Genomic DNA, 20,423 nt, shown 5'->3' with positions numbered 1-20,423 from the left:
CTCGCGATTTGCTCAACAAATACAACATCGTCAATTTTGAGATGTTTTTATCCTCCGAGCTTAGCTGCGCAGTGATGGCAGGTTTTGGGTTTGGGTTTGGACAACGTGTCCGACTCCATGAAAATGCCATATCATATCGATAGCATCTCAAGGATGAAGCTAATCCTACTTTCTAAACCTCACATCCCACCTCCAATCAAAAAAAACATGTACTGGCCTCCTTGTGTTAAAGAGTAACATTCTTATGTTGTAGCCACAGTATACTATAGCAAAATGACTCGCTATCTATTATTGTTTGTTTGTTGTGAAAGAAATATGCTGTAATCAAACTGTTGTTTAGTAAAAAAACAAAGCTCCAAGTGTGATTGAGATTCCAAATGAGAGTAAATTTTAAAAAAAAGCTCCAAGTGTGATCGAGATTCCAAATGAGAGTGAATTTCTGCAAAGGTAATCCTTATGCCTCTCACTCAAATCAAGATCAAACCAATCATAGGATTTTTCTTGTTTTACGTTTCTCAAAATATCTTATAATCTATCTCATGTTTTGAGAAACATGAGATAGAAGAATCTCATTTCCTTGAGTGTTCCATCAATTCGATTCACCTCCTCAATGTTGCAGTGTATTTCACTGGAGATCTCAATAAGACAATATCTTTCTTTGCATATTTTCAATATCTCGATTTAAGCAGTACAACAACATTTTTTTAAAACTCATCTTCATCATCTTTAGGTCTGTAACCACCAGTCTTGTAAAGATTGACAAGGAACAAGCTAGTACAAATCTGGCTCATTACCCTTGTCAGACATTTCAACTTATCAACAGCCTCAGCCAGCGTACCATTCCTGCGGAGAGCATCTTTGAATACCTTGAATGTGCGCTCGATTGGGTTGAAGTCGGGCGAGCAAGGTGAAAGATAGACCAATAGAACTCCAACTGCCTCGCACAACGCTAGAATTCCACCACAGCGATGGATAGTTGCGTTATCCATCACCAGAACCGAGTTTCGATTCGGGAAGAGACCCATGACAGGGAGCTTGAAACAGATCGAGAGCATCAGCTCATTATGCACAGTTAAATAAGCGAGAGAGACAGTCACTTACCAAGATGTGTTTCAAAAAGGCCTGCAATTCGTCTCGACAATAGCCATTGACCTTGGCGTTGACTGCGAGTAAGCCCAATTCACAGATGGCAGCCAGCACAGTATAGTGATTCCCCGCCCTCGTACGCTTCAAAGACTTCGGTCTTTTGCCTTTCTTGGACCTAACGTGGTTTCGTTCGACATCTTGTGGTCGAAGCCCGGTCTCATCTTCATGATGGATGAAATGATAGAGTCAGATTGGATATAAAGAAGAAGATAGAAGGCTTAGAAGGAGATGGATGCTTACCTAAGAAGACCAGACACTCTGGTGGAAGATGGGCAACTTGACCCAAATACGCTGCTCAAAGCTCGGGTGATTGGTTGCTATCGACCTTTGCAACCTTGTGAACGGTGAGGTAAAGCCGTTCCTTGAGGTCATTGGCGATAGTTTGTCGACAAGCGAGTAGATCAGTATGATCATACATCGCCTCCTGGACCTCGTCCAGGAACATGCACGGATCGGCTTCGATAAGTTCAAGCATGAACTGTCGGTCTTGGTCGGAATACAGAGTCGGACGTCCTCGTTTATCATATGAATCCGGATCTCTGATGACCGCATGAGTAAGGTCGTAGAGTTCTTTCCAACGTGTGAAGGTTTGCGCTGAGATCGAAGTGAGGAGATCATTGTTGATGGAGGCAACTGGTTGACCTGATATGAACTTATTGAGAGCGATAACCTTCAACTGAGGGGAGTATTTGACATATGGCATAACGGATATGAGAAAGATAGTGGACTAATTGATGGACGAATGATTCAACCATAAGGAATGGTTGTTATCGAGGAAGTTGAGATAAGGGTGAACCCGAGGTTGAACCTCGAATCACCTATCTCAACTGTAGGCTATGCTTATAGGAATGCCTGTATTGGGCTGTATTGCTGTGAATTAAAAAAAAATAAATTTCATTTTATCAAGCTATTCTGGATCGACTGTACCTTCAATCCATCTTCACATCATCAAAACACCTCAAAACCCTCTTATTGATCTCAGAATCCTCCTATGCCACCCGATCCCCCTTCCTTAACCAGCAAACAACGTTTTACCCCGATGTCAGGCCGCCCAAACGTGTCGAACGCGTGTGAAAACGCGATGTTCGTGGAACCAAATCAAGAGTGGAGTAATCACGTAAAGTATTTTATCCATGAACTCAAACGTAAACATTGGAGGTCTTTCCTAGCTAAAACACAGAGCGGACTCACCTTCAAGGCGTTCAAATACACCCAAACCCAGGGCTCGCACGCGGTGGTACCCCTATACCGAGAGGACAGAACATTGGCAACAGACAAAAGCGAACAAGCTAAGTTACTATTTGCTGGCACATCAGTAGTAAACAATGTATGTGACACATTGGACATTGCAGATATCCTCGGCGAGAACAGGGATATGGACCATCAACATATTACGGAACAAGAGGTGGCTGAAGTGATCAGGAAACTCCCAACTAAAAAGGCAAAAGGAGGCGATGGGGTACCAAATGAATTAATTAAATTAGCTGAGTCAAGTCTCATACCTGTCCTAACAAGAATCTTTGAAATGTGCCTGACACAATGCTACTTCCCCAGGGCATGGAGGACAGCGACGACAGCAATACTAAGAAAGAATGATAAGGACGATTACTCAGAAGCAGGGGCCTATAGGCCTATAGCACTCCTAAGTTGTTTGGGAAAAGTGTTGGAAACAATACTGGCCCGACGACTAACTTACTGGGCGGAAACTCATGCAGCCCTGGCACAAGGCCATATGGGAGGCAGACGCCAACATAGTACGGACGACGCTTTTGTGATACTAACATCGTGGATCCACCACAAATGGAGAGAAGGGAAAATCGTCTCAGGACTGTTCTTAGATGTAAAGTCTGCCTATCCATCAGTTCACAAACGAAGATTAGCTGACACACTCAGGAAGAAAGATTGTCCTGAATACCTGGTACGACAGGTGGAGGATTACCTTGCTGACCGAACGACAGACTTGAGGCTACAGGACTTTGTTTCTGAGAAATTCGAGGTTGAGGATGGATTGCCTCAGGGATCTCCTCTATCAGTCATCCTGTATATTATCTACAATTCCGCATTGCTGATTAACCTGAATGTTGATGTGACTTCTGATAGGATCTCGCTAGGTTTTATTGACGATATCACTCATCTAGTTGCAAATAAGGACATCGATATGAACATCATGGATCTAGAGGATGAAGGAGACCGAGCGCTAGCCTGGGGCCGTCTCCATGGAGCCATCTTTGATCAGAAGAAGGCCCAAGTGATGCATTTCACGAATAGGAAGCACAACAATCCTAACGTGAATTTTGGTAATCAATTGTTGATGCCTAAGAAGGAACTGCGGTGGTTGGGATTGTGGCTGGATCCAAAACTCAATTTTGGAGTACATATACAGAAAATGAATCAATGAGGAAAGACGACCGTAGCACAATTAGTCAGGATCAACAAGTGTTACTGGGGAACAAATCCCAAAGAAACAAAGAACTTAATCATGGCAATCCTCAAACCTAGGATCCTCTTTGGCTGTGTTGTATGGTTTAACACTCGGACTGAAGGTAAAGTAACAAAAAATTTTAATTTATTGCAAAACATGGCTAACAGATTAGTGTTGGGAGCCTTTAGGAGCTCGCCGACGGACCACATGAACCATGATGCTAACTTGTCTTCTTTCAAGAGTCTAGCTATCATTTATAACCACAAATTTGTTTACAAACGATTAACGGCACCTATATCACATCCCACGAAACGAATATTGATTAACGAGTTTTCCAAAACACCACGTAACCTGTTAAGTCCAATACACCAAATACTACGAAAAGCTGACCTGTCCTTATCCAATGTGTGGAAGCTAGAAACAATACATCCATTCCCCGAACCCCCGTGGAAGGAGGCAAGATGGGAGGTGAACAATATGGACGAGAAACGAGACACCGTCAAAGAACAAATTCCAACGCAAATCAGAGAAGAGAAAGAAAAGGGGGCTTGCATCATATTTACGGATGGATCGTATATCCCAGAAGTGGGATGTGGGGCGGCAGCCGCGACGGACGACGGGGTGGCAAGCCATGCCTACGGACCACTGGAGGGTATCTCAAACTACGAAATGGAAGCCATGGCACTGATCATTGGTTTGGTTAAATTTAGGACCATAATAGCGGAACAGCCAACCAAGTACACATCACTGGCGATCTTCAGTGACAGTCAAGCGGCATTGGAACTCTTAGCCAAACCGATTCAACCCAAGACGCTCCAGTACTTAGCAAAACTCCTTGCCAAGGCGCAAAACCAAATCCCGTCGAACTACACAATCTCCCTATATTGGACACCCGGACACGAAGGAATCGAGTTGAATGAGAAAGCAGACGAGGTGGCGAAAAACGTGGCAGAAGGTGACACTGAGGTGGTCTTACTGCCAGTGAGCCTAGGAGGACTAATGCGACACACGAGGGAAAAATTCAAAAGGGGAGATATTCCAATTAAACAATTTAAAACCAATAGTAAATACATAGCTGACGCACTTGATGGGCTGGAAAAGGGGCAAGCGGCTGCCATTTTCCAGCTCCGTTGTGGACATAGTCCATTACAAAAATTCTTACACCGAATAGGAGCGGAAGATGATGATAAATGTGAATCATGCAAAGTGAAAGAAACACCAAATCATTTCCTGATTTTCTGCAAGAGATATAACCAGCAACGTCAAGCATTCAGAAAGAAGATCAAGAAAGAAAAGATCAAAGTTGATATTAATTCTGCGATTAAGTTATTGGATACCCCAGCAGTTTTTCCGTACCTGGCGAATTATATTGTAGACACAGGCAGATTTATTCATCTTAAAACCTATTTAGACAAGTGAAAATGTACTCAGTTGAATGATTATCTTATGCTATACTTCCTTTTTTTATGATTTATTTTTTTTCTCTTACTTTTATTTTCATTGTTTCATAATTATGGGTGCGAAAATTTGTACGAAGAGATGATTAGGAAGGCTTGGGAGTCCGACTTAAACTTAAACAACAAAGAGGAAGCTTGTATTATTTAATTTTACTTTTAGCTCAATATGTTAGTTAGTGCGGAATGTGAAATCGAAAGCACTTTAAAAAAAAAAAAAAAAAAAAAAAAATAGATCAAGAAAAAAATCATCTAACAGAGAACTTGGATTGTAAATACCAATTTCAAGTTTTTGATTAAATAGAAAAGATAAACATGTATAAGAAAGATGGTTTCTTCAAATATAGAGATTATTCAATTTTCTGAGAGCAATTGTAACATGTGAGAAATAGATGGTATCATTCCATTCCACGGCTTTTGGTAGCATTGCTTAACGATCTATGTATCACTACAGTGTTTATTTCATGAAGATGAGATGATCATTTCAATCATCATCAGATATAAGGTAGATCACAACAATTCATTGCCAATGTTGCCTTGAGGATAAACAAGACTGATCTCACATGGGGCATATTTTTCATCACGACCAGCTCTCTGTCTGTCAGACTCAGAATGGGGGGGTTGAGCGCGCTACAGCCTACCTGGCAGGGGATGATCAAAACACATTTATCAATCGAGTAAGAAAGTTGTATATCAAACAGGCTGTATAAGCAGTTACATTCCATCCATGTTCCTTTTCAAATGATAATCTTTCTTTGCTACACAGACAAAAATGATCAAGACTGAGCAGACTTGTTTTATTCCACATCAAATATCAATCGAGTTTAGTATCTAATCATAAATATTAAATCAATGAAGTCCATCCGCATAAACTTTCTTAAAACTTTCACGTTTACTCCATGAGTTCCAATACTTTTCTAAACCAACACAAGTCTTTCCTAATTGATTTTGATCAATCTCATAAGCTGGAATTAATTTTAAAACCTTTTCAAGTCTTTGTTGAAGTTCAATTGAAGTGAGTGAAGAAGGTGGTGGTGTTGTATAACCAAGGATTAATAAAAACCTTGCTAACCATGGTGCAAGTTGGATATCTACTAATGTAACTTTTTGACCCAAGATGAATTCACCTTGATATCAAGAATAAAACTTTAGTATCAAATCTGTTTTGAAATCATTCAGTTTTCAAGAATAGAGTGTGATCAAACTAACCTTTGTTGGTGGTGATAGTATTAACAAATTGTCCTAATAAAGATACACAACTTTTCCAGCTTACTCTAGTTCGATTGAAGAAAGCTTCCACATCTGATTGAGGAGCCTTCATCAATAAGATATCTAAAGTCTTTTGTTCAGTCTGTAGTTTTGCTATGTACTCGAACAAAATTCACACAAGAAACACATGAGTACCCTAAACCTCAAGAAGTAAAAGTTACATGATAAAAGGGAAGCTTACATTGCCAAAAGTCTTTGATAGTTTTATCAGCTGTTGGATAAGTGACCAAATTATTTTTAAGAGCATTAACTCTATTCTCTACATACTGTCTCATCATTGAACCTTCAGCACCTCTTTCTTTAAGTTGATCATCATTTATACAACCAAGTAAGAGGAAATTCGGATCGTGGACATCTTCATGAAGTAGACTGATAAGTTGATCAGATTCAGATTTAAGACTAGCGGTCTCAGGCGAGAGTGACGGAAGTGGTTTCTCGTTGGTGGCTCGGTTCAGTGGTTTCCATGTTGTGTCTACGTACTCCAGTATATCTGTTGATTGAGTCAAGATTTTGTATTCTTGTTTTTGATTTCCCTCTGGAATGTTTCTACGAGGAACTCGAAGAAGGATTAGTGGACTATGTATGTCACTTCTAGTTGAGACTGGCTCAAAGTTGAGTGACTTACATTGGTGCAACAAAAACTGGAATCGTTCCCGTCGGATTCAATTTCAAGAACTCTGGGCTAAAAAGAACATTTTATTAGGAATCCTTTATTCAGGAACATCATAATCCGAAGAAACCAACAACTTACTTAAAGTTCTCTCCCTTCACTACGCAATAAGATTCGTAAGATCTTAGTTAAATTTGACGTCTAGCAAAAAAGATATCTATAAAGGAACTCACTTAAATCAACCACTTTATGATCATAATCTTGACTCGTATAACCTTTTTCAATTAAACCAAGTTCAGGTACTGAAACCCAAATAGATTTATCAAAGAAATATAAGATTGCCTTTGGAATTGATTGAAAAGCCTTCATGATTTCGATAATATGATCTGCTTCTCAAAGATTTGATTCAATCAAGTGCATATACTCAAACGAGAGTTGAAGGAATGAGTAACAAATCGAGACTCGAGTCTACCTTTTATAAACCTTGAACCACAATCGAATACAACGGAAGAATCAGTTCACGTTGCACACTTTTAGATTTCTGACTCTTCAAAAGGTCTTTGAGTGAGGCTGTGTTTTCATGTAAACCTGCCAAGGCTTTTTTTTGACAGATTGGATTTGATTCAGGATACTCACTTCCGCCGGCCAGCTTTGGATACCATACAACATATATCGTTTGATACTTTCATCCGACCCTGAATCACCTAAATAGGGAAGTTAAGTTCAAGCGGGCTGTTGGTTTCCCAAGATCCATCCAATCGAGATTTTGGCGCACCAAAACAAAAGAAGTCATTTCATACATATATCAAGCACAAACAAAGCACGCCAGAGCACGCCCTTTCCGCAGTTTCAACTTTTAGCATCGGAGCGATAAGACCGCGAGCGGCGAGAGTGAGTTTATCAATTCTCTGCAAACAAAGTCGTGGGGACAGCTTGGTTTTGCGACCCATATGGAGGGAATCGTGGTAAGTTCCACTATTCCACCCACAGTGCACACTCATCATCCGTTGTATTATTGGCTCCTTCGCAAAGAATTTGTTACCGGACGGTGATTACACCAAATGCGAATCAAATTCTCAAGTCACACATTTTTTTTGAACCTTCGAACCACAATTCTACGACTTACAAGAACCTACACAGATGAAGTTAGAGCTCAATTGCCTTAAATTTTCTTGCTTTTTTCATATAGATGAGTCTTTTATCTATGAGATCCAGAACATGTTAAACAATCGTAAAAAGGAGAGACCATTCTTTTGATGTATGAAAATTCACTGGACCATTGTAGACCATTGTGTTCCTGACGAATATATATCTATTATAGACCCAGGTCCCCATTTTTCCTTTCATATATGCAAAGAAACCTACCCTATGGAAGGGAAGTGATCATGTTACATTTGATGCCTTCACATAAATGAAAGAATATCCAATCATTTTGAAATAAAACAAAGCATAATAATTGTGGTAGAGAACAAGATAAACTGAAACAAATTTCTTCATTAGAATCTCAAGTAATCTCATATAGACGTTTATATACAAGACTATAAATTTCAAATCATCAAGCTTAAATGTTGTAACCCAAGGTACGTTCAGCTACTTTGATCATATCACCCACCACACCCATTGCAGTCACATCTGCACCTGCACCTGCTCCTTGAATGATCAAAGGGTTTGGTGAATACCGTTTAGTAGAAAACGAGATGATATTATCAGATCCACTTAGAGTAGCAAACGGATGAGAAAATGGGTATCTGTCGTAAGATTTAACAAAACATGTCACAATCAGTTCATAAAGCTCATGATGTGATTTTTTTAAACAAGATTTACTCACTTTTCTAATCCAGCTTTAAGTTCACCATTCGGATTAGAAGTCAAGTCGATGATTCCAACAAATCTTAAAACACATCCTTCTTGAAAGGCTTGATCTTTAAGTCTTTCAAACTCATCATCAAAGTTTGGTAATCGATTCATAAACTCAAAAGGATCTTGAACTGTAGATAATTGATTAGGTACTAAAGATTGAGTAGGTACAGATTGATATCCTTCAGGTAAAGAGACTGGAGTCGATAGGTTTCGAGCCAAGATACATAACTTTCGGGCTACATCTGATCCATTTAAATCGTCAGCTGGATGAGGTTCAGTATACCCCTTCGATTTAGCTTCAGCTACGACTTCTGAAAACTTGGTTCCTGTACGTATGTTAGGTTGACTGAACTGATTAAACAAATAACTCATCGTTCCACTAAAAACACCTTCGATCTTCAAAACCTCATCCCCTGTGACCACCAATTCTCGTAAAGTACTCATGATCGGAAGTCCAGCACCTACAGTCGATTCCTTGAATACTAAATTATGGGTTTTATTTGAGACTTGATCGATGGCTTGGTTAAGTGATTCGAGTCCAGAGAAAGCTTTCTTGTTTGGTGTGACTAGATGGATTGGTGAACTAGAAGCCAAGATTTCGGGATAAAGATTGGCTAGATCTTGGTTTGATGTACAATCTATCACAATTGCAGGTCTTGGTAAACAAATTGGATCTAAAATGTATTCTAGAATTCCTTTTAAACCATCTTGATTTGTTGAAGCTGAAGTTGATTTTAGTTCATTGATTAAACTTGTGGATGTATAATTGGTATCATCTTTAGAAACTTTGATGCATTTTTTGGATGTGTAAAGTGAGTTGATTTGGAAGATCTTGCGTAAGTTTTGGGTATCAAGTTGATGTACTACTCTTTCTCCAACTAATCCTACTCCGACTAATCTCCATTTTTTCGGTTTCGTGTATCATGAGTCATATACATTTTAGTTAGGAATATTTACCAAAGTTCAGGTTAGTTCCTATTCTCTTTTCAAATGTTTTGAATGAAGAGACTTACCGATGACTACGTTGATTGGTTTTGGTTGAGCCATTTTGGTTTCTTTTGCAGAATTCTGATCCTGAAAGACTTGAGTTTTATAATTTTCCTCAGCCGACCCGGGCTCGGACCTGGACAGAGGTGGACGCGAAACGTGACATGTGTGCTTACAGATGACAGGCGCACCCGTACCTTTCACAGACTTTGCCAAAAATCAAGCTCTCAACTTCAAGACTCAACTTGAGCATTTATGAACGAGGGCATTGTACTGATTCTAGATGACTATAACTTGAAGGGAACAATCGCTTTGAACAAGTCTAGACACGAAAGCTGATGAGGCGAAACAAAACAGCTAGCTACGTCCTCAGGATCTTTCAAGAGCCGACATCGAATCAAAAAAAGACATGACAATAAGGAATGCACAAAGTGTGTTCGGATGATAGACTGTGACACACGAGGCTTCACTTAAGCGCCTCTAGCGAAAGGCGTGGTACCTGAGAAGAGATCAAAGTTTCTCGATTCGTGGACGTCCACCAGCTAGTAGTCGGTACAAGGTATTGAAGAATGGGAATGGGTCGGGGAAAAGGAGTTTCGGATAATGGAGTACCGGGTCACGCGTCTCTTCGTTATCCATTTCTTCTCAGATGATGTGCAACATTTTCTCACTCTTATAGCTAGATCAAATATGTTGTCATCAAAGAAATGGATGATTAGGAAGTGGAATTCCCTAATGATTCCCACTTCATTCGTAACAAAAATCATTATTATTGTTAGAAGTCATTATCGTCATTATCCTGAAATCCTTCCTTCCTCTGCGAAACATTTCTTAAAAAGATATTTTTATTTCTATAATAAATACAATCTTTTGCTCGTTTGTTTTATTATGACGACTGATTTGGATACTATTAATCATGTCAATGAAACAACTGCCATTTTTGACAATATCGACAAAATCCTTGCCAATTACGATGATACCGGTGGCAGTAAGAACAACTCGATGGCGCAACTTCGTACCCAAGTTGCTTCAATCTACCCTTATGAGGACCCAAATTTCCTTTATCACTGGTCTTCCGTGGCTCGCGCCGCCATCAATCTGGACGCTCGAGCAAACCGATCGTGTTTCCCTCTCACTTATGAGTGGCCAGAGAATCCTGACCCTCAAAGCATTCCGCCTATTGTCCTCAGCGGTAGACTTTCACCTCCTCCCACCATTGATGTCTACGGTGTCATTGAAGGGTTCTTCGATAGACCGATCCAACCCTCACCTTCCAGGTTTGAGGATTTATCGATGTTTCCCTCTAATCCTATCACAAACTCTGGCGAAGCCCCTCCACCACCTCCTCTTTTACCCCAGGCTTTTTCAGTCGGTGCTCGTATGCCAAGCCCCCCTGCAGTTGACCCCCCTCCAACTCAAGGACCATCACTCCTTCATCGTATCACTTTTTCTAAAAGTCCTTGGTTCCCTCAAAACCCCCCAGTTACAGCTCGATCTGATCATCCAACCATCTCTCGCCGTACTGTGGTTAAACAACAGCCTATTCCTTCTCGTCCCATCTTTGAAAGGATCGACAAGGGAAAGAGAAAGAGAGATTCATCTTTCTCATCATCCCGTTCTTCAATCCCCCCCTTTATTACAGCACCAGCTGTCTCTGGCATCCCAGGTCACCCTGGTCTTTCTTCTTTTGTCCCAGCACCAGCTGTATCTGGAGCACCAGCTACCTCTGGAATCCCAGCTTTCGCTGGTCCCTTTACAGGTGCTATTACTTCTGCGCCGTATTTGGATGACAACGAGCACCTCGTTCCCGAAGAGTTCTCCCCCGTCTCTTTCCAGGTTAATCAAATTGCGCTATTGTATAAATCCGACATTAAACACCACATCAGTGCTTTCAACTCCTGTAGAAATAGACCTGCGAACTGGCAGAATTCTCTCACGAAAGATCTCCTCGAATACAGCTTCGTGGATCTTTGAAAGTTTTATGGAGCAGTTGCATCATCTGATCCCCCTCAAAGTCGTCTCCGCATCAACGCTGATGGAGATCTTAAAAACGTTGAAGGATCAGCTCCCAAAGAAATTACTGATAATAATCACTGGCAGAACTTACTCACGGTCCTCAAACACGCCTACATTGCAGCATTTCCTCCTGCAGCTGTTTCAATTAAAAGCTATTTTGACTACATCCTCAGCCTCCCAGGTCTCTTTCAAGCTAGAGTTCACTGGGAAGATGTACGTGATTTTGATGCTGAACTCCGGAAAGAATTTGCCTCACGTCCCAGTCTTGTTTGGGGAGACTACGAGCACAAATCCCTTAAGGGCATCGACAACCAAATTCTTTACAGCTCAACCAGAAAATTGGGCCGTGCAGCTATTCCTTCCTCCAAATATCCTACAACTCAATCCACTCCTTGAACCCCTAGGCTCGCCATTGAAGCAGCTCCTGCTCCCTGCCAGTCTTCCTCTCGCTCCGCTATTAAGAAGCCGCGAGGTCGACGAGTCAAGCCCAAGTATAAAATTCGCGACTCCGAAACTCTTCCTGTGGCTGATCAGCCTTGTAATAACTGGAATGCTTGCGTGTGTCCCTACAGCAACAATGACTGCGACCGAGTACACGGGGTATGCAACAAAGATGGATGCTTTGAGAATCATCAGGGAAGCGTCGCTCACAAATGAGCCTAACGCCCGAACCTTTCTGAGAGGTCTTGAAATCGATGTTCTCAGTAAAGGTTACTCTGCAGCAGTGGAATCATCTATCCATGCAGCCCCTCTTCCTTCAGCCCCACCTCTTTCTTCTGATCCTTTAGCAGCTTACGCTATTAAAAGAAGACCCGACCTTTTTCAAATCAACTGCTCAATCAATGTAAAAAACTTACAATCCCTTCTCAAAAATCACCCGAACAAACCATTTGTAGATTCTATTATCCTCGGCCTTACAGATGGATTTTGGCCAATTTCATCTTTACCTTCAGACGACACAGTTTTCAACAAAAACCACGCTACAGGTCCAGAGGCGGAAGAGGTCCTTACGAAAACTCGAGACAAAGAAGTCAAGCTCAATAGGTTCTCTCCACCTTTTTATACCCTCCTTCCAGGTATGAAAGTGTCACCCTTATGTCTGGCAACAAGTCCTTTGGCAATCCCTCTCCAAACGATCTCATCGAAAAGGAAGACATCCAGATAGATTTAGATGGCATCCCTTATTTCATCCCATTTATGCTTTATCATTATTTCGGTAAACATAAATTTATCCTTTGGAAATCCGACGTTGACGCCGCCTTTCAAAATCTTCCTGTCTCTCGCCAGTGGCAAGTTCGCCAAATCATCAGAGTGAAAGATGCTTTTCACGCGGATAGGAACATTAACTTTGGTTGTTCCAGCTCCCCAAAGTTATGGTGTGCATTCTTTTCACTGATCCTTTGGATCACATATTATGAGTTTAATATTACAGAACTCAATGCATATATGGACGACTCATGGGGTATAAGTCTAGCTACAGACATGGTTTCTTTCAAAGGCAAACAGATCCCTTTGAATCAAGCTAAATTCCTATCCATTTTCGACTTCATTAACCTTCCGTGGGCTTGGGAAAAACAAATTTTCGGCAGCACCTTAGATATTATTGGATATTCAGTCAATTGTGAAGAAGTTTCCATTTCCCTTCCTGAAGGAAAACGTATCTCCCTCATTGTGGCTCTTCGTGCTTTCACTTCTATTCTCTCACACCCCCTGATTGACTGGCAGCGCATCACGGGTTGGGCCAACTGGGGCCTCAACATTTTTCCTTTGGGAAGATGGGCTTTACAGTCCTCATGGGATAAAATGGCAGGAAAATCACTTAGAAATGCGCATATTCCCCTCAACCGTCTGAACGTTGAAGATTTAAACTGGCTAGCGGATGCACTCGAAGCTTGGCCAGGCCGACACGTACTGAAACACCTGCATTGGGCTATCTCTGACGCTGACTGTATGTTTTTCACAGACGCGTGTCCTACAGGTTTTGGTTTCTGGCAACCATCAAATGGCTGTGCCTGGAGCTGCTCACTACCACCACCATCCCGTAACAGCTTCTGGGCAGAGCTTTTAGCCGTTGTCTCAGCCATTAGGATGGCGGTTGACTTCAAAGCCTCAAAAACAGTTATCTTTACGGACTCCGAATCAGTCTTGTACCTGTTCTCCTCTCACCGTCCAACCTCAACCGCTAGGTCACTTTTCAAATATGCTATCAACTTAATGCTCTATCACCCAATAGACGTCAAGGTTTGATTTGTTCCACGACAAAACAATCGAGTCGCGGACGCTCTCTCAAAAGGCCAATTCGACTTAGCCCGCTCTTTGGTTCCACGTCTTCACCTTAGAACGTTTTCTCCCGATCCTTCTACCCTTGTAGGAGGCCACCAAGACCGTTCTCTCCCATCTCTATCATAGTCGAAGATGACGAGAAGCAAAAAGATCCTGCAAGTTCCCCTCTCCTTCAAAGAGCGAGAATCATTGAACAAATTCGACATAAACAATCGTCTGGAGAAATCTACAGTCGCAAAGTACACCTCCGGCTATAGAAGATTCATGAAATTCTGCAAGGAGCACCACATTCGACCATACCCTAGCGAGACCAACTTATGTCATTTCATTTCCGTCATCTCCAGAGAGGTGCTACCTGACACAGTGGGAAAATACCTCACTGGCATCTCCCACTCCATGCGTGATCAGTATCCTATAGTCCTAATCACCCGCAATTCCCTTAAGGTTAAAGAATCGCTACGAGGTTGTCAGAAACTCTTTTCAAAACCTGTTGTACGAGCCAACGCCTTTACCATCTACGACATCACCATCTCAGCAAATTACTTCAACTCCTCGTTTGACGATGCTCTGTTTAACACCATCTTAGCACTAGGTTTCTCAGGCCTACATCGCCTAGGGGAACTCACCATACCGGATACCTTAAATCTCCAAAACGAAAGAAAATCAATTAGAAGATCTTCTCTTGTCATTTCCCTATGTGGATCCGTCGCATGCTACAATCTTCCTTACCACAAAGGCGACCCAAATTTTAAAGGTACTCCAGTCACCATAGTCAATAGACCAGGAGACCGAACATGTCCAGTAAGAACACTTCTCAACTATACTCAAGCTCGCGACAAAAGATTCCCAATTCAACCATTCTGGCTGATTCGAGAAAATGGTCGCCAACCCACGCGAAGCTGGTTTATGAAGCGCATTCAAGAAATATTTGGAAATTCAAGATCCGGCCATTCACTTCGCGCAGGAGGAGCAACGGCCTATGCACAAAACGGAATGGACATGGATACCATCCAATGCATAGGACAATGGTCATCAGAAGCGTTTCGCACCTACATTTGCACGCACCCGCTCCTGAACTTGAACAAAACCCAACGCGTCACTCAAGCCTCTGGTTTCACCACGGGAAAACACATTCAATTTCCTGGAGCTGTTCTCGTAAGCCTCCACATCATTCATAAGCCCAGCTTATTCAAAAAATCTTCCAGATTTTTCTCAAACACCACAGGAAAACGATCCGCTGATGTTTCATTACTTTTTTCTTCCTACAGCCGTGGGCCAGAAATAAGTGATCAACCCATTTGACACGTATAGTCATGGGCAGCATTGAGTAAGTCTTCATTCAAGACTGTAATCCTCTGTCGAATACACGCTAACATTCAAGGAATCACACAGGGTTCCTTCATAGGGTGCAGCCTCTGCAATTCCTACCTCCTTCCAATGTGGAAATACCACTTCATGGAAGATTGTCAGTCATTCTCGTTGAATGTTTTCAGAAAAATTAACAGCTTCAATCCCATAGACGGCTGATACGTGGTTACACCGTTTGGCAAACAGTTTATTCACATTTAGATTAAGCACATAGAGTCCTACACCTTCATTCAGATTTGACTAAATCATCATTCTACATCACTACTCAAAAACCTACCATCACTACTCTATATACTACGAGGGTGGTAGAACACGTGCTTATCTCATTTCTCTGTTTCATTTGTGTGTATACGTAGTTCAGGCTTCCTCTCTCATGATTCAATTCAAGCCTGCCCTCTGCGGCCGTTTAGCGTGAACCAGATACTTCAAAGTATCCAAAACGCAAAAGAGACCCATTCCTAGTAGTCGGTACAAGGTATTGAAGAATGGGAATGGGTCGGGGAAAAGGAGTTTCGGATAATGGAGTACCGGGTCACGCGTCTCTTCGTTATCCATTTCTTCTCAGATGATGTGCAACATTTTCTCACTCTTATAGCTAGATCAAATATGTCGTCAGCAAAGAAATGGATGATTAGGAAGTGGAATTCCCTAATGATTCCCACTTCATTCGTAACAAAAATCATTATTATTGTTAGAACTCATTATCGTCATTATCCTGAAATCCTTCCTTCCTCTGCGAAACATTTCTTAAAAAGATATTTTTATTTACCTCCCACCCACCCAACTTATTATTACAGTATTCAGTTTTAAAAATCTTATAAAAAATATGACACTTCCTTTTTTTTCAATTTAACTTAGCTAGAAAACAAAAAATTATTTAGAAAAAATAGTTCCAATATATTATCCTAGATGTTATATCTCTATATTGTAATTAGGAGTGTGTGACACACAAACCGCCCACAGAACACGTGCTTATCTCATTTCTCTGTTTCATTTGTGTGTATACGTAGTTCAGGCTTCCTCTCTCATGATTCAATTCAAGCCTGCCCTCTGCGGCCGTTTAGCGTGAACCAGATACTTCAAAGTATCCAAAACGCAAAAGAGACCCATTCCCTGAGAGATGTTTGCTTGGTCTCCTTGGAATTTTTTTGATAAATCTGTGTGTCTCCAAGAGGTGAACAGAAAGTTTCTTAGGTCGACAAAAATCCCTAGAAGGAGAAAAAGGTTTCATAAGGTACTCATTGTGAGTTTGTCATAAGTCCCTTGCTGTGCTCAAAATGTGCAAGAATCAGCAAGGGACTTAGCTGAGTTTAAGTGTTGGGGAATCTTCAGACCAGCATCATCAAGTGATTAGGAGAGTGTTGTAGAGGTGTGAGTGTGTACATGGCTGTGCCCCAGGAAGTTGCATGATTAGTGTACAGCTAGTTGTAGCATATATAGTCTCTGCTTCTTGGCCGGGAGCTTCCACTTCATCATCTGTGTGGAAGCCTACCCCTTGGAGAAGAGGACTGACAAGCTGTTGTCCTATCTGTTATATGTAATACATTGGAGATCAATACCTTGAAGATGAGAACTCATGGGGCCATTGTCCTATTCATCATAGCTTATGAGCACTAGTGTCACCTTTTAATCAAATTGACCTCATCTTGCTGGAGCTTGTAGTGTAAGACCAACCACCTTCAGCATCCAAACATATGTCAATTCCTCAAACTCCACCAAAGAAGTTGCAATCCATGTCACAGATTAGACCACAAACTCTAATGCAGTCCCTAAATTTTAAGATCAGAGTTGATTCATCCTGGTGAACAACAAACAATTACTCATGATAACACCCCAGATCTCAATTCATATCAATTTCCCTAAAATATATTTGTACAAGCCCTTTGTTCCCATTTCCTTTTAAACCCACCCCCTCCATACCCACATTTTACCCAACTACTCACTCCACTGACAGTAACAATATCTAGGAGTTGGTAACTTGTTATTAACCAATGGGAATGTGGATAGATTCAGTCTTTTGTACATGTGTGAAATACTGACGGGTCGGGTTCTTTTCATTACATATATTACCACAACTATGAGGTCATCAGCTGTTTACCTTCTTTACCAACTTTATCTTTCCTATTGAGTTTCACAACCGTTTCTCTTCATTCTTATCTTATACGGTTGCTTTTTTGCGTCCCACCCACCCTTGTTTTGCTAGTCACATTCCCTTTGCAGTATCAAGTTTTTTCTGCCTTGGTCTTATTTTTACACTGGTTTTCTGTATGGTTTAGATTAATTTCTTCTACTTGTTATCCTGTTTTTTAATTTTGTATTCTTTATTTAATTTCTTATGTTTTACATTTTTTAAGTTTCTTTTTGATATGTTATGTTTCTTTTTTAAGTTAATTGTTATTGTGGTCTGAATTCTTTTTTATTCTCACGTTTTTTTGTAGTTGTTTATGTACACCACAGGGGGATCCTGGGTTGGAAATTGGTCCTAACTGGTCTGAAAAACGTCAGGTTGCAATCCAACCCAAAGCTTGTCCCTGGGTAGACCAAAGGCCACCTTGTGGTGGCCGCCCCCAGCTGCCCCTGTGTGAGCTCAAAACAGCCTACAGCGCGACTTATGGGCGCACCCTGTGAGCCCATAGGCGGCCTTTTTGGTCAGCAGTCAGTATCCCGGGACCCGTGGTACCTTCACAAAACTGACCGCTGAGCCAAATAACCGCGTGGGCAAGAGAGACTTTGCTGACCCCTGCGTACAATCTTTTCGTGTGTTGTGTCCTCCCCTGTCCTCCCCCAGGGGTCAGGTCTTTCTTGCGTGGTGACATGAGATAAAATGCCCACTTGTTTGGTTTCCCCCCCAAGTTTGAGTTGTCATTTTTCAAAAAAAAAATCAATGTCTTCAGTCACCTTCACAGTTTTGAAGTTCTCTCAATTACCTTCACCTCAGTCAACTCCATTTGTAATGTTGTCTCAACGATCACACACGGTGGGACCTCATAGGTTGTCAACTCCGTTCATGAGTTAGCACTCCCCTTTTAAACATTTTTTTCTCTCAAATCCTTTCTCTCTCAATCTTTCAGGATGATAATTTATCAACCTATCCATTCAGATTGAATCAACACTATGTCTGCCACGCTCTCGGAGAACCATGTGTTATCTTTGGTAAACCGGTCCTTCCGTGGTAGCGCAACTCACCAAAGTGTCGGAGTCTCATCAGGCAAGTGATCTTTCTCTTTCACGCATCCAGGTTGTTTTACTGACATCCTTATCACAGTTTATAATGGAGGCGGCCCGAATGCGGGTCCCATGAGTTCTGATAACACCAGTGCTTGTGTTCAGGGGTCAGCCTCGTTCTTCTTCTCTCTTTAGTTTATCTCCCATTGACTATCATTTACTGATTACTTGTTTGTGTTGGCTATTCAGAACAATGACGCGAGTGCGACTGCTCGCAAGAGCATTTCAGTTTCAACTGAAAAGATTTTGGATGTGATTGCAAGGTTGTCAGAAAACATTGACTTGGATATTGCCAATCTCTCTGACAAACTCAATGAAGAAAATGCAGCCATGTCTAACAACAGTGTTGAACAGCACAATACCTTGTCTAACAAGCTGGACTGAGTGACCAAAAAGGTGGAACAGCTCAAAGATCACCTGCTTGAACCTTGAGCAAATCAAACTCCTGAGCAACCCACGCGAGCCAAACATTCCGGCTGAGAGCACGATCACAAACATCAAGAGACTCATCTATTGGGTAAGTGGTTGATTTGCCATCAAGACTGACAATCTTCTGACCAAACTCTTATCCTCATAGATCACAAATCATTGTGAGGAGGACACTGATGACCGTGATATTGATCTTCTTTTTCATTTAAAGTGTTTTCATGTAATTCAATCATTCCTGTTGTGCATTATCATTCTACACAAGCTGTTCTTCCAATAACTGCCACTCTTGACGATGCCACCGCCTAGTAATGCACTGCGCTTTATGCTATTCATGCCCATTTTTGAATCAGAGCAGCCCGTGCCCGTGCCCCGCCCGATTCCAATCCAGACAGTTCCAATTGAATGCCTGCCCCAAACTGGTGGCCTGCGGGTGGTCAAAGTGGTCTGCAGGCCACCTGCAGATTGCGCACACCTACACTTTTGGTGATGCAAAGGTGCCTGCGTGCTGAGCTGTCAGGCAACTCAAAGTTTGGCACTTGGTTGTTGCCAAACTGACTACCTGCTGGTGGTCAGTCACTCCGCACAGAGCGATTGTCTGGTGGTGGCCTGCGAGGATGACCGATTGGCGGTCAGGCTGCCCCCGTGGTGTATGTCCGCTGGCCACCCTGTAGGGTGTTTTTTCTATTACAAGTAATATCATCACCCTAGGCTTTAACCCTGATTTGCCCAAACACTATTTCCTTTTTTATTATTGTTATAGTAAAAGTTTTGTAAGTTGATACATCCACATTTCAGATTCATCATGTCAAATGCCATCTCCACGTCAGACTGTTTGAAATTACTATTTGATAATCATAAGGATGTGAACAAATTTAGCATAAAGATCAAAAAGCTTGAATTTGATGGCAAGAAATTTGCACAATGGAAATTAACAACAGCCAGGGTGGTAATGTATACAACATGACTGATATTCCTGACTATTGGGATTTCAAGAAACCTATTGAGAAATCTGTAATTCAAATGGTGATTAATCAATGCGCTGGCCATGTCATCCACTAAACCATTGATGAAGAACTTCAAGACATGATTGACAGCAGCTTCTTGTCTCACCATGCACTTTCCATGCTTGGAGATTTATTTCAAAAAGGGGTTGCACAGCTCAATACGTTATTTTCCAATCTATCATGTTACAAAGATTGAATTCTGCCAATACATAATGACTTCTGTCAACCAAGTCAACAAAGATTTTGAAAGCCTCAAATTAGTTGGTTTCAAATGGGAGGAAGATACTGTGAAGGGAATGATTTAACGCACTGTAAACATCAAACAACTTTGCTTCAATTGAGCAGAGGAA

At 41.5% G+C, this 20,423-nt stretch overlaps 3 protein-coding genes across 3 annotated transcripts; 1 reads left to right on the top strand and 2 right to left on the bottom strand.

The window, feature by feature from the left end:
* Positions 1–5,871: 5,871 nt before the first annotated feature.
* Positions 5,872–7,270, bottom strand: MELLADRAFT_101568 (uncharacterized protein; the record flags this gene model as incomplete). The annotated part of the gene is made up of 6 exons (XM_007404156.1): positions 5,872–6,149; positions 6,232–6,384; positions 6,473–6,837; positions 6,917–6,973; positions 7,043–7,061; positions 7,135–7,270. The coding sequence occupies 6 exons, from the start codon at positions 7,268–7,270 to the stop codon at positions 5,872–5,874; spliced, it is 1,008 nt and encodes a 335-aa protein (XP_007404218.1).
* A 1,065-nt stretch (positions 7,271–8,335) lies between these two features.
* Positions 8,336–9,810, bottom strand: MELLADRAFT_41627 (uncharacterized protein; the record flags this gene model as incomplete). Its single annotated transcript, XM_007404155.1, has 3 exons — positions 8,336–8,649; positions 8,730–9,654; positions 9,775–9,810. Coding segments are annotated over 3 exons (1,148 nt in total), but the record flags the coding sequence as incomplete, so codon positions are not given.
* Positions 9,811–10,636: 826 nt separating this feature from the next.
* Positions 10,637–14,011, top strand: MELLADRAFT_88916 (uncharacterized protein; the record flags this gene model as incomplete). The annotated part of the gene is made up of 4 exons (XM_007404817.1): positions 10,637–11,584; positions 11,726–11,977; positions 12,042–12,808; positions 12,850–14,011. The coding sequence occupies 4 exons, from the start codon at positions 10,637–10,639 to the stop codon at positions 14,009–14,011; spliced, it is 3,129 nt and encodes a 1,042-aa protein (XP_007404879.1).
* Positions 14,012–20,423: the final 6,412 nt, after the last annotated feature.

The sequence above is a fragment of the Melampsora larici-populina genome (genome assembly GCF_000204055.1).
Source record: "Melampsora larici-populina 98AG31 unplaced genomic scaffold MELLAscaffold_2, whole genome shotgun sequence".
Classification (NCBI taxonomy): Eukaryota; Fungi; Basidiomycota; class Pucciniomycetes; order Pucciniales; family Melampsoraceae; genus Melampsora; species Melampsora laricis-populina.
This window is presented reverse-complemented; position numbering and strand designations above follow the sequence as displayed.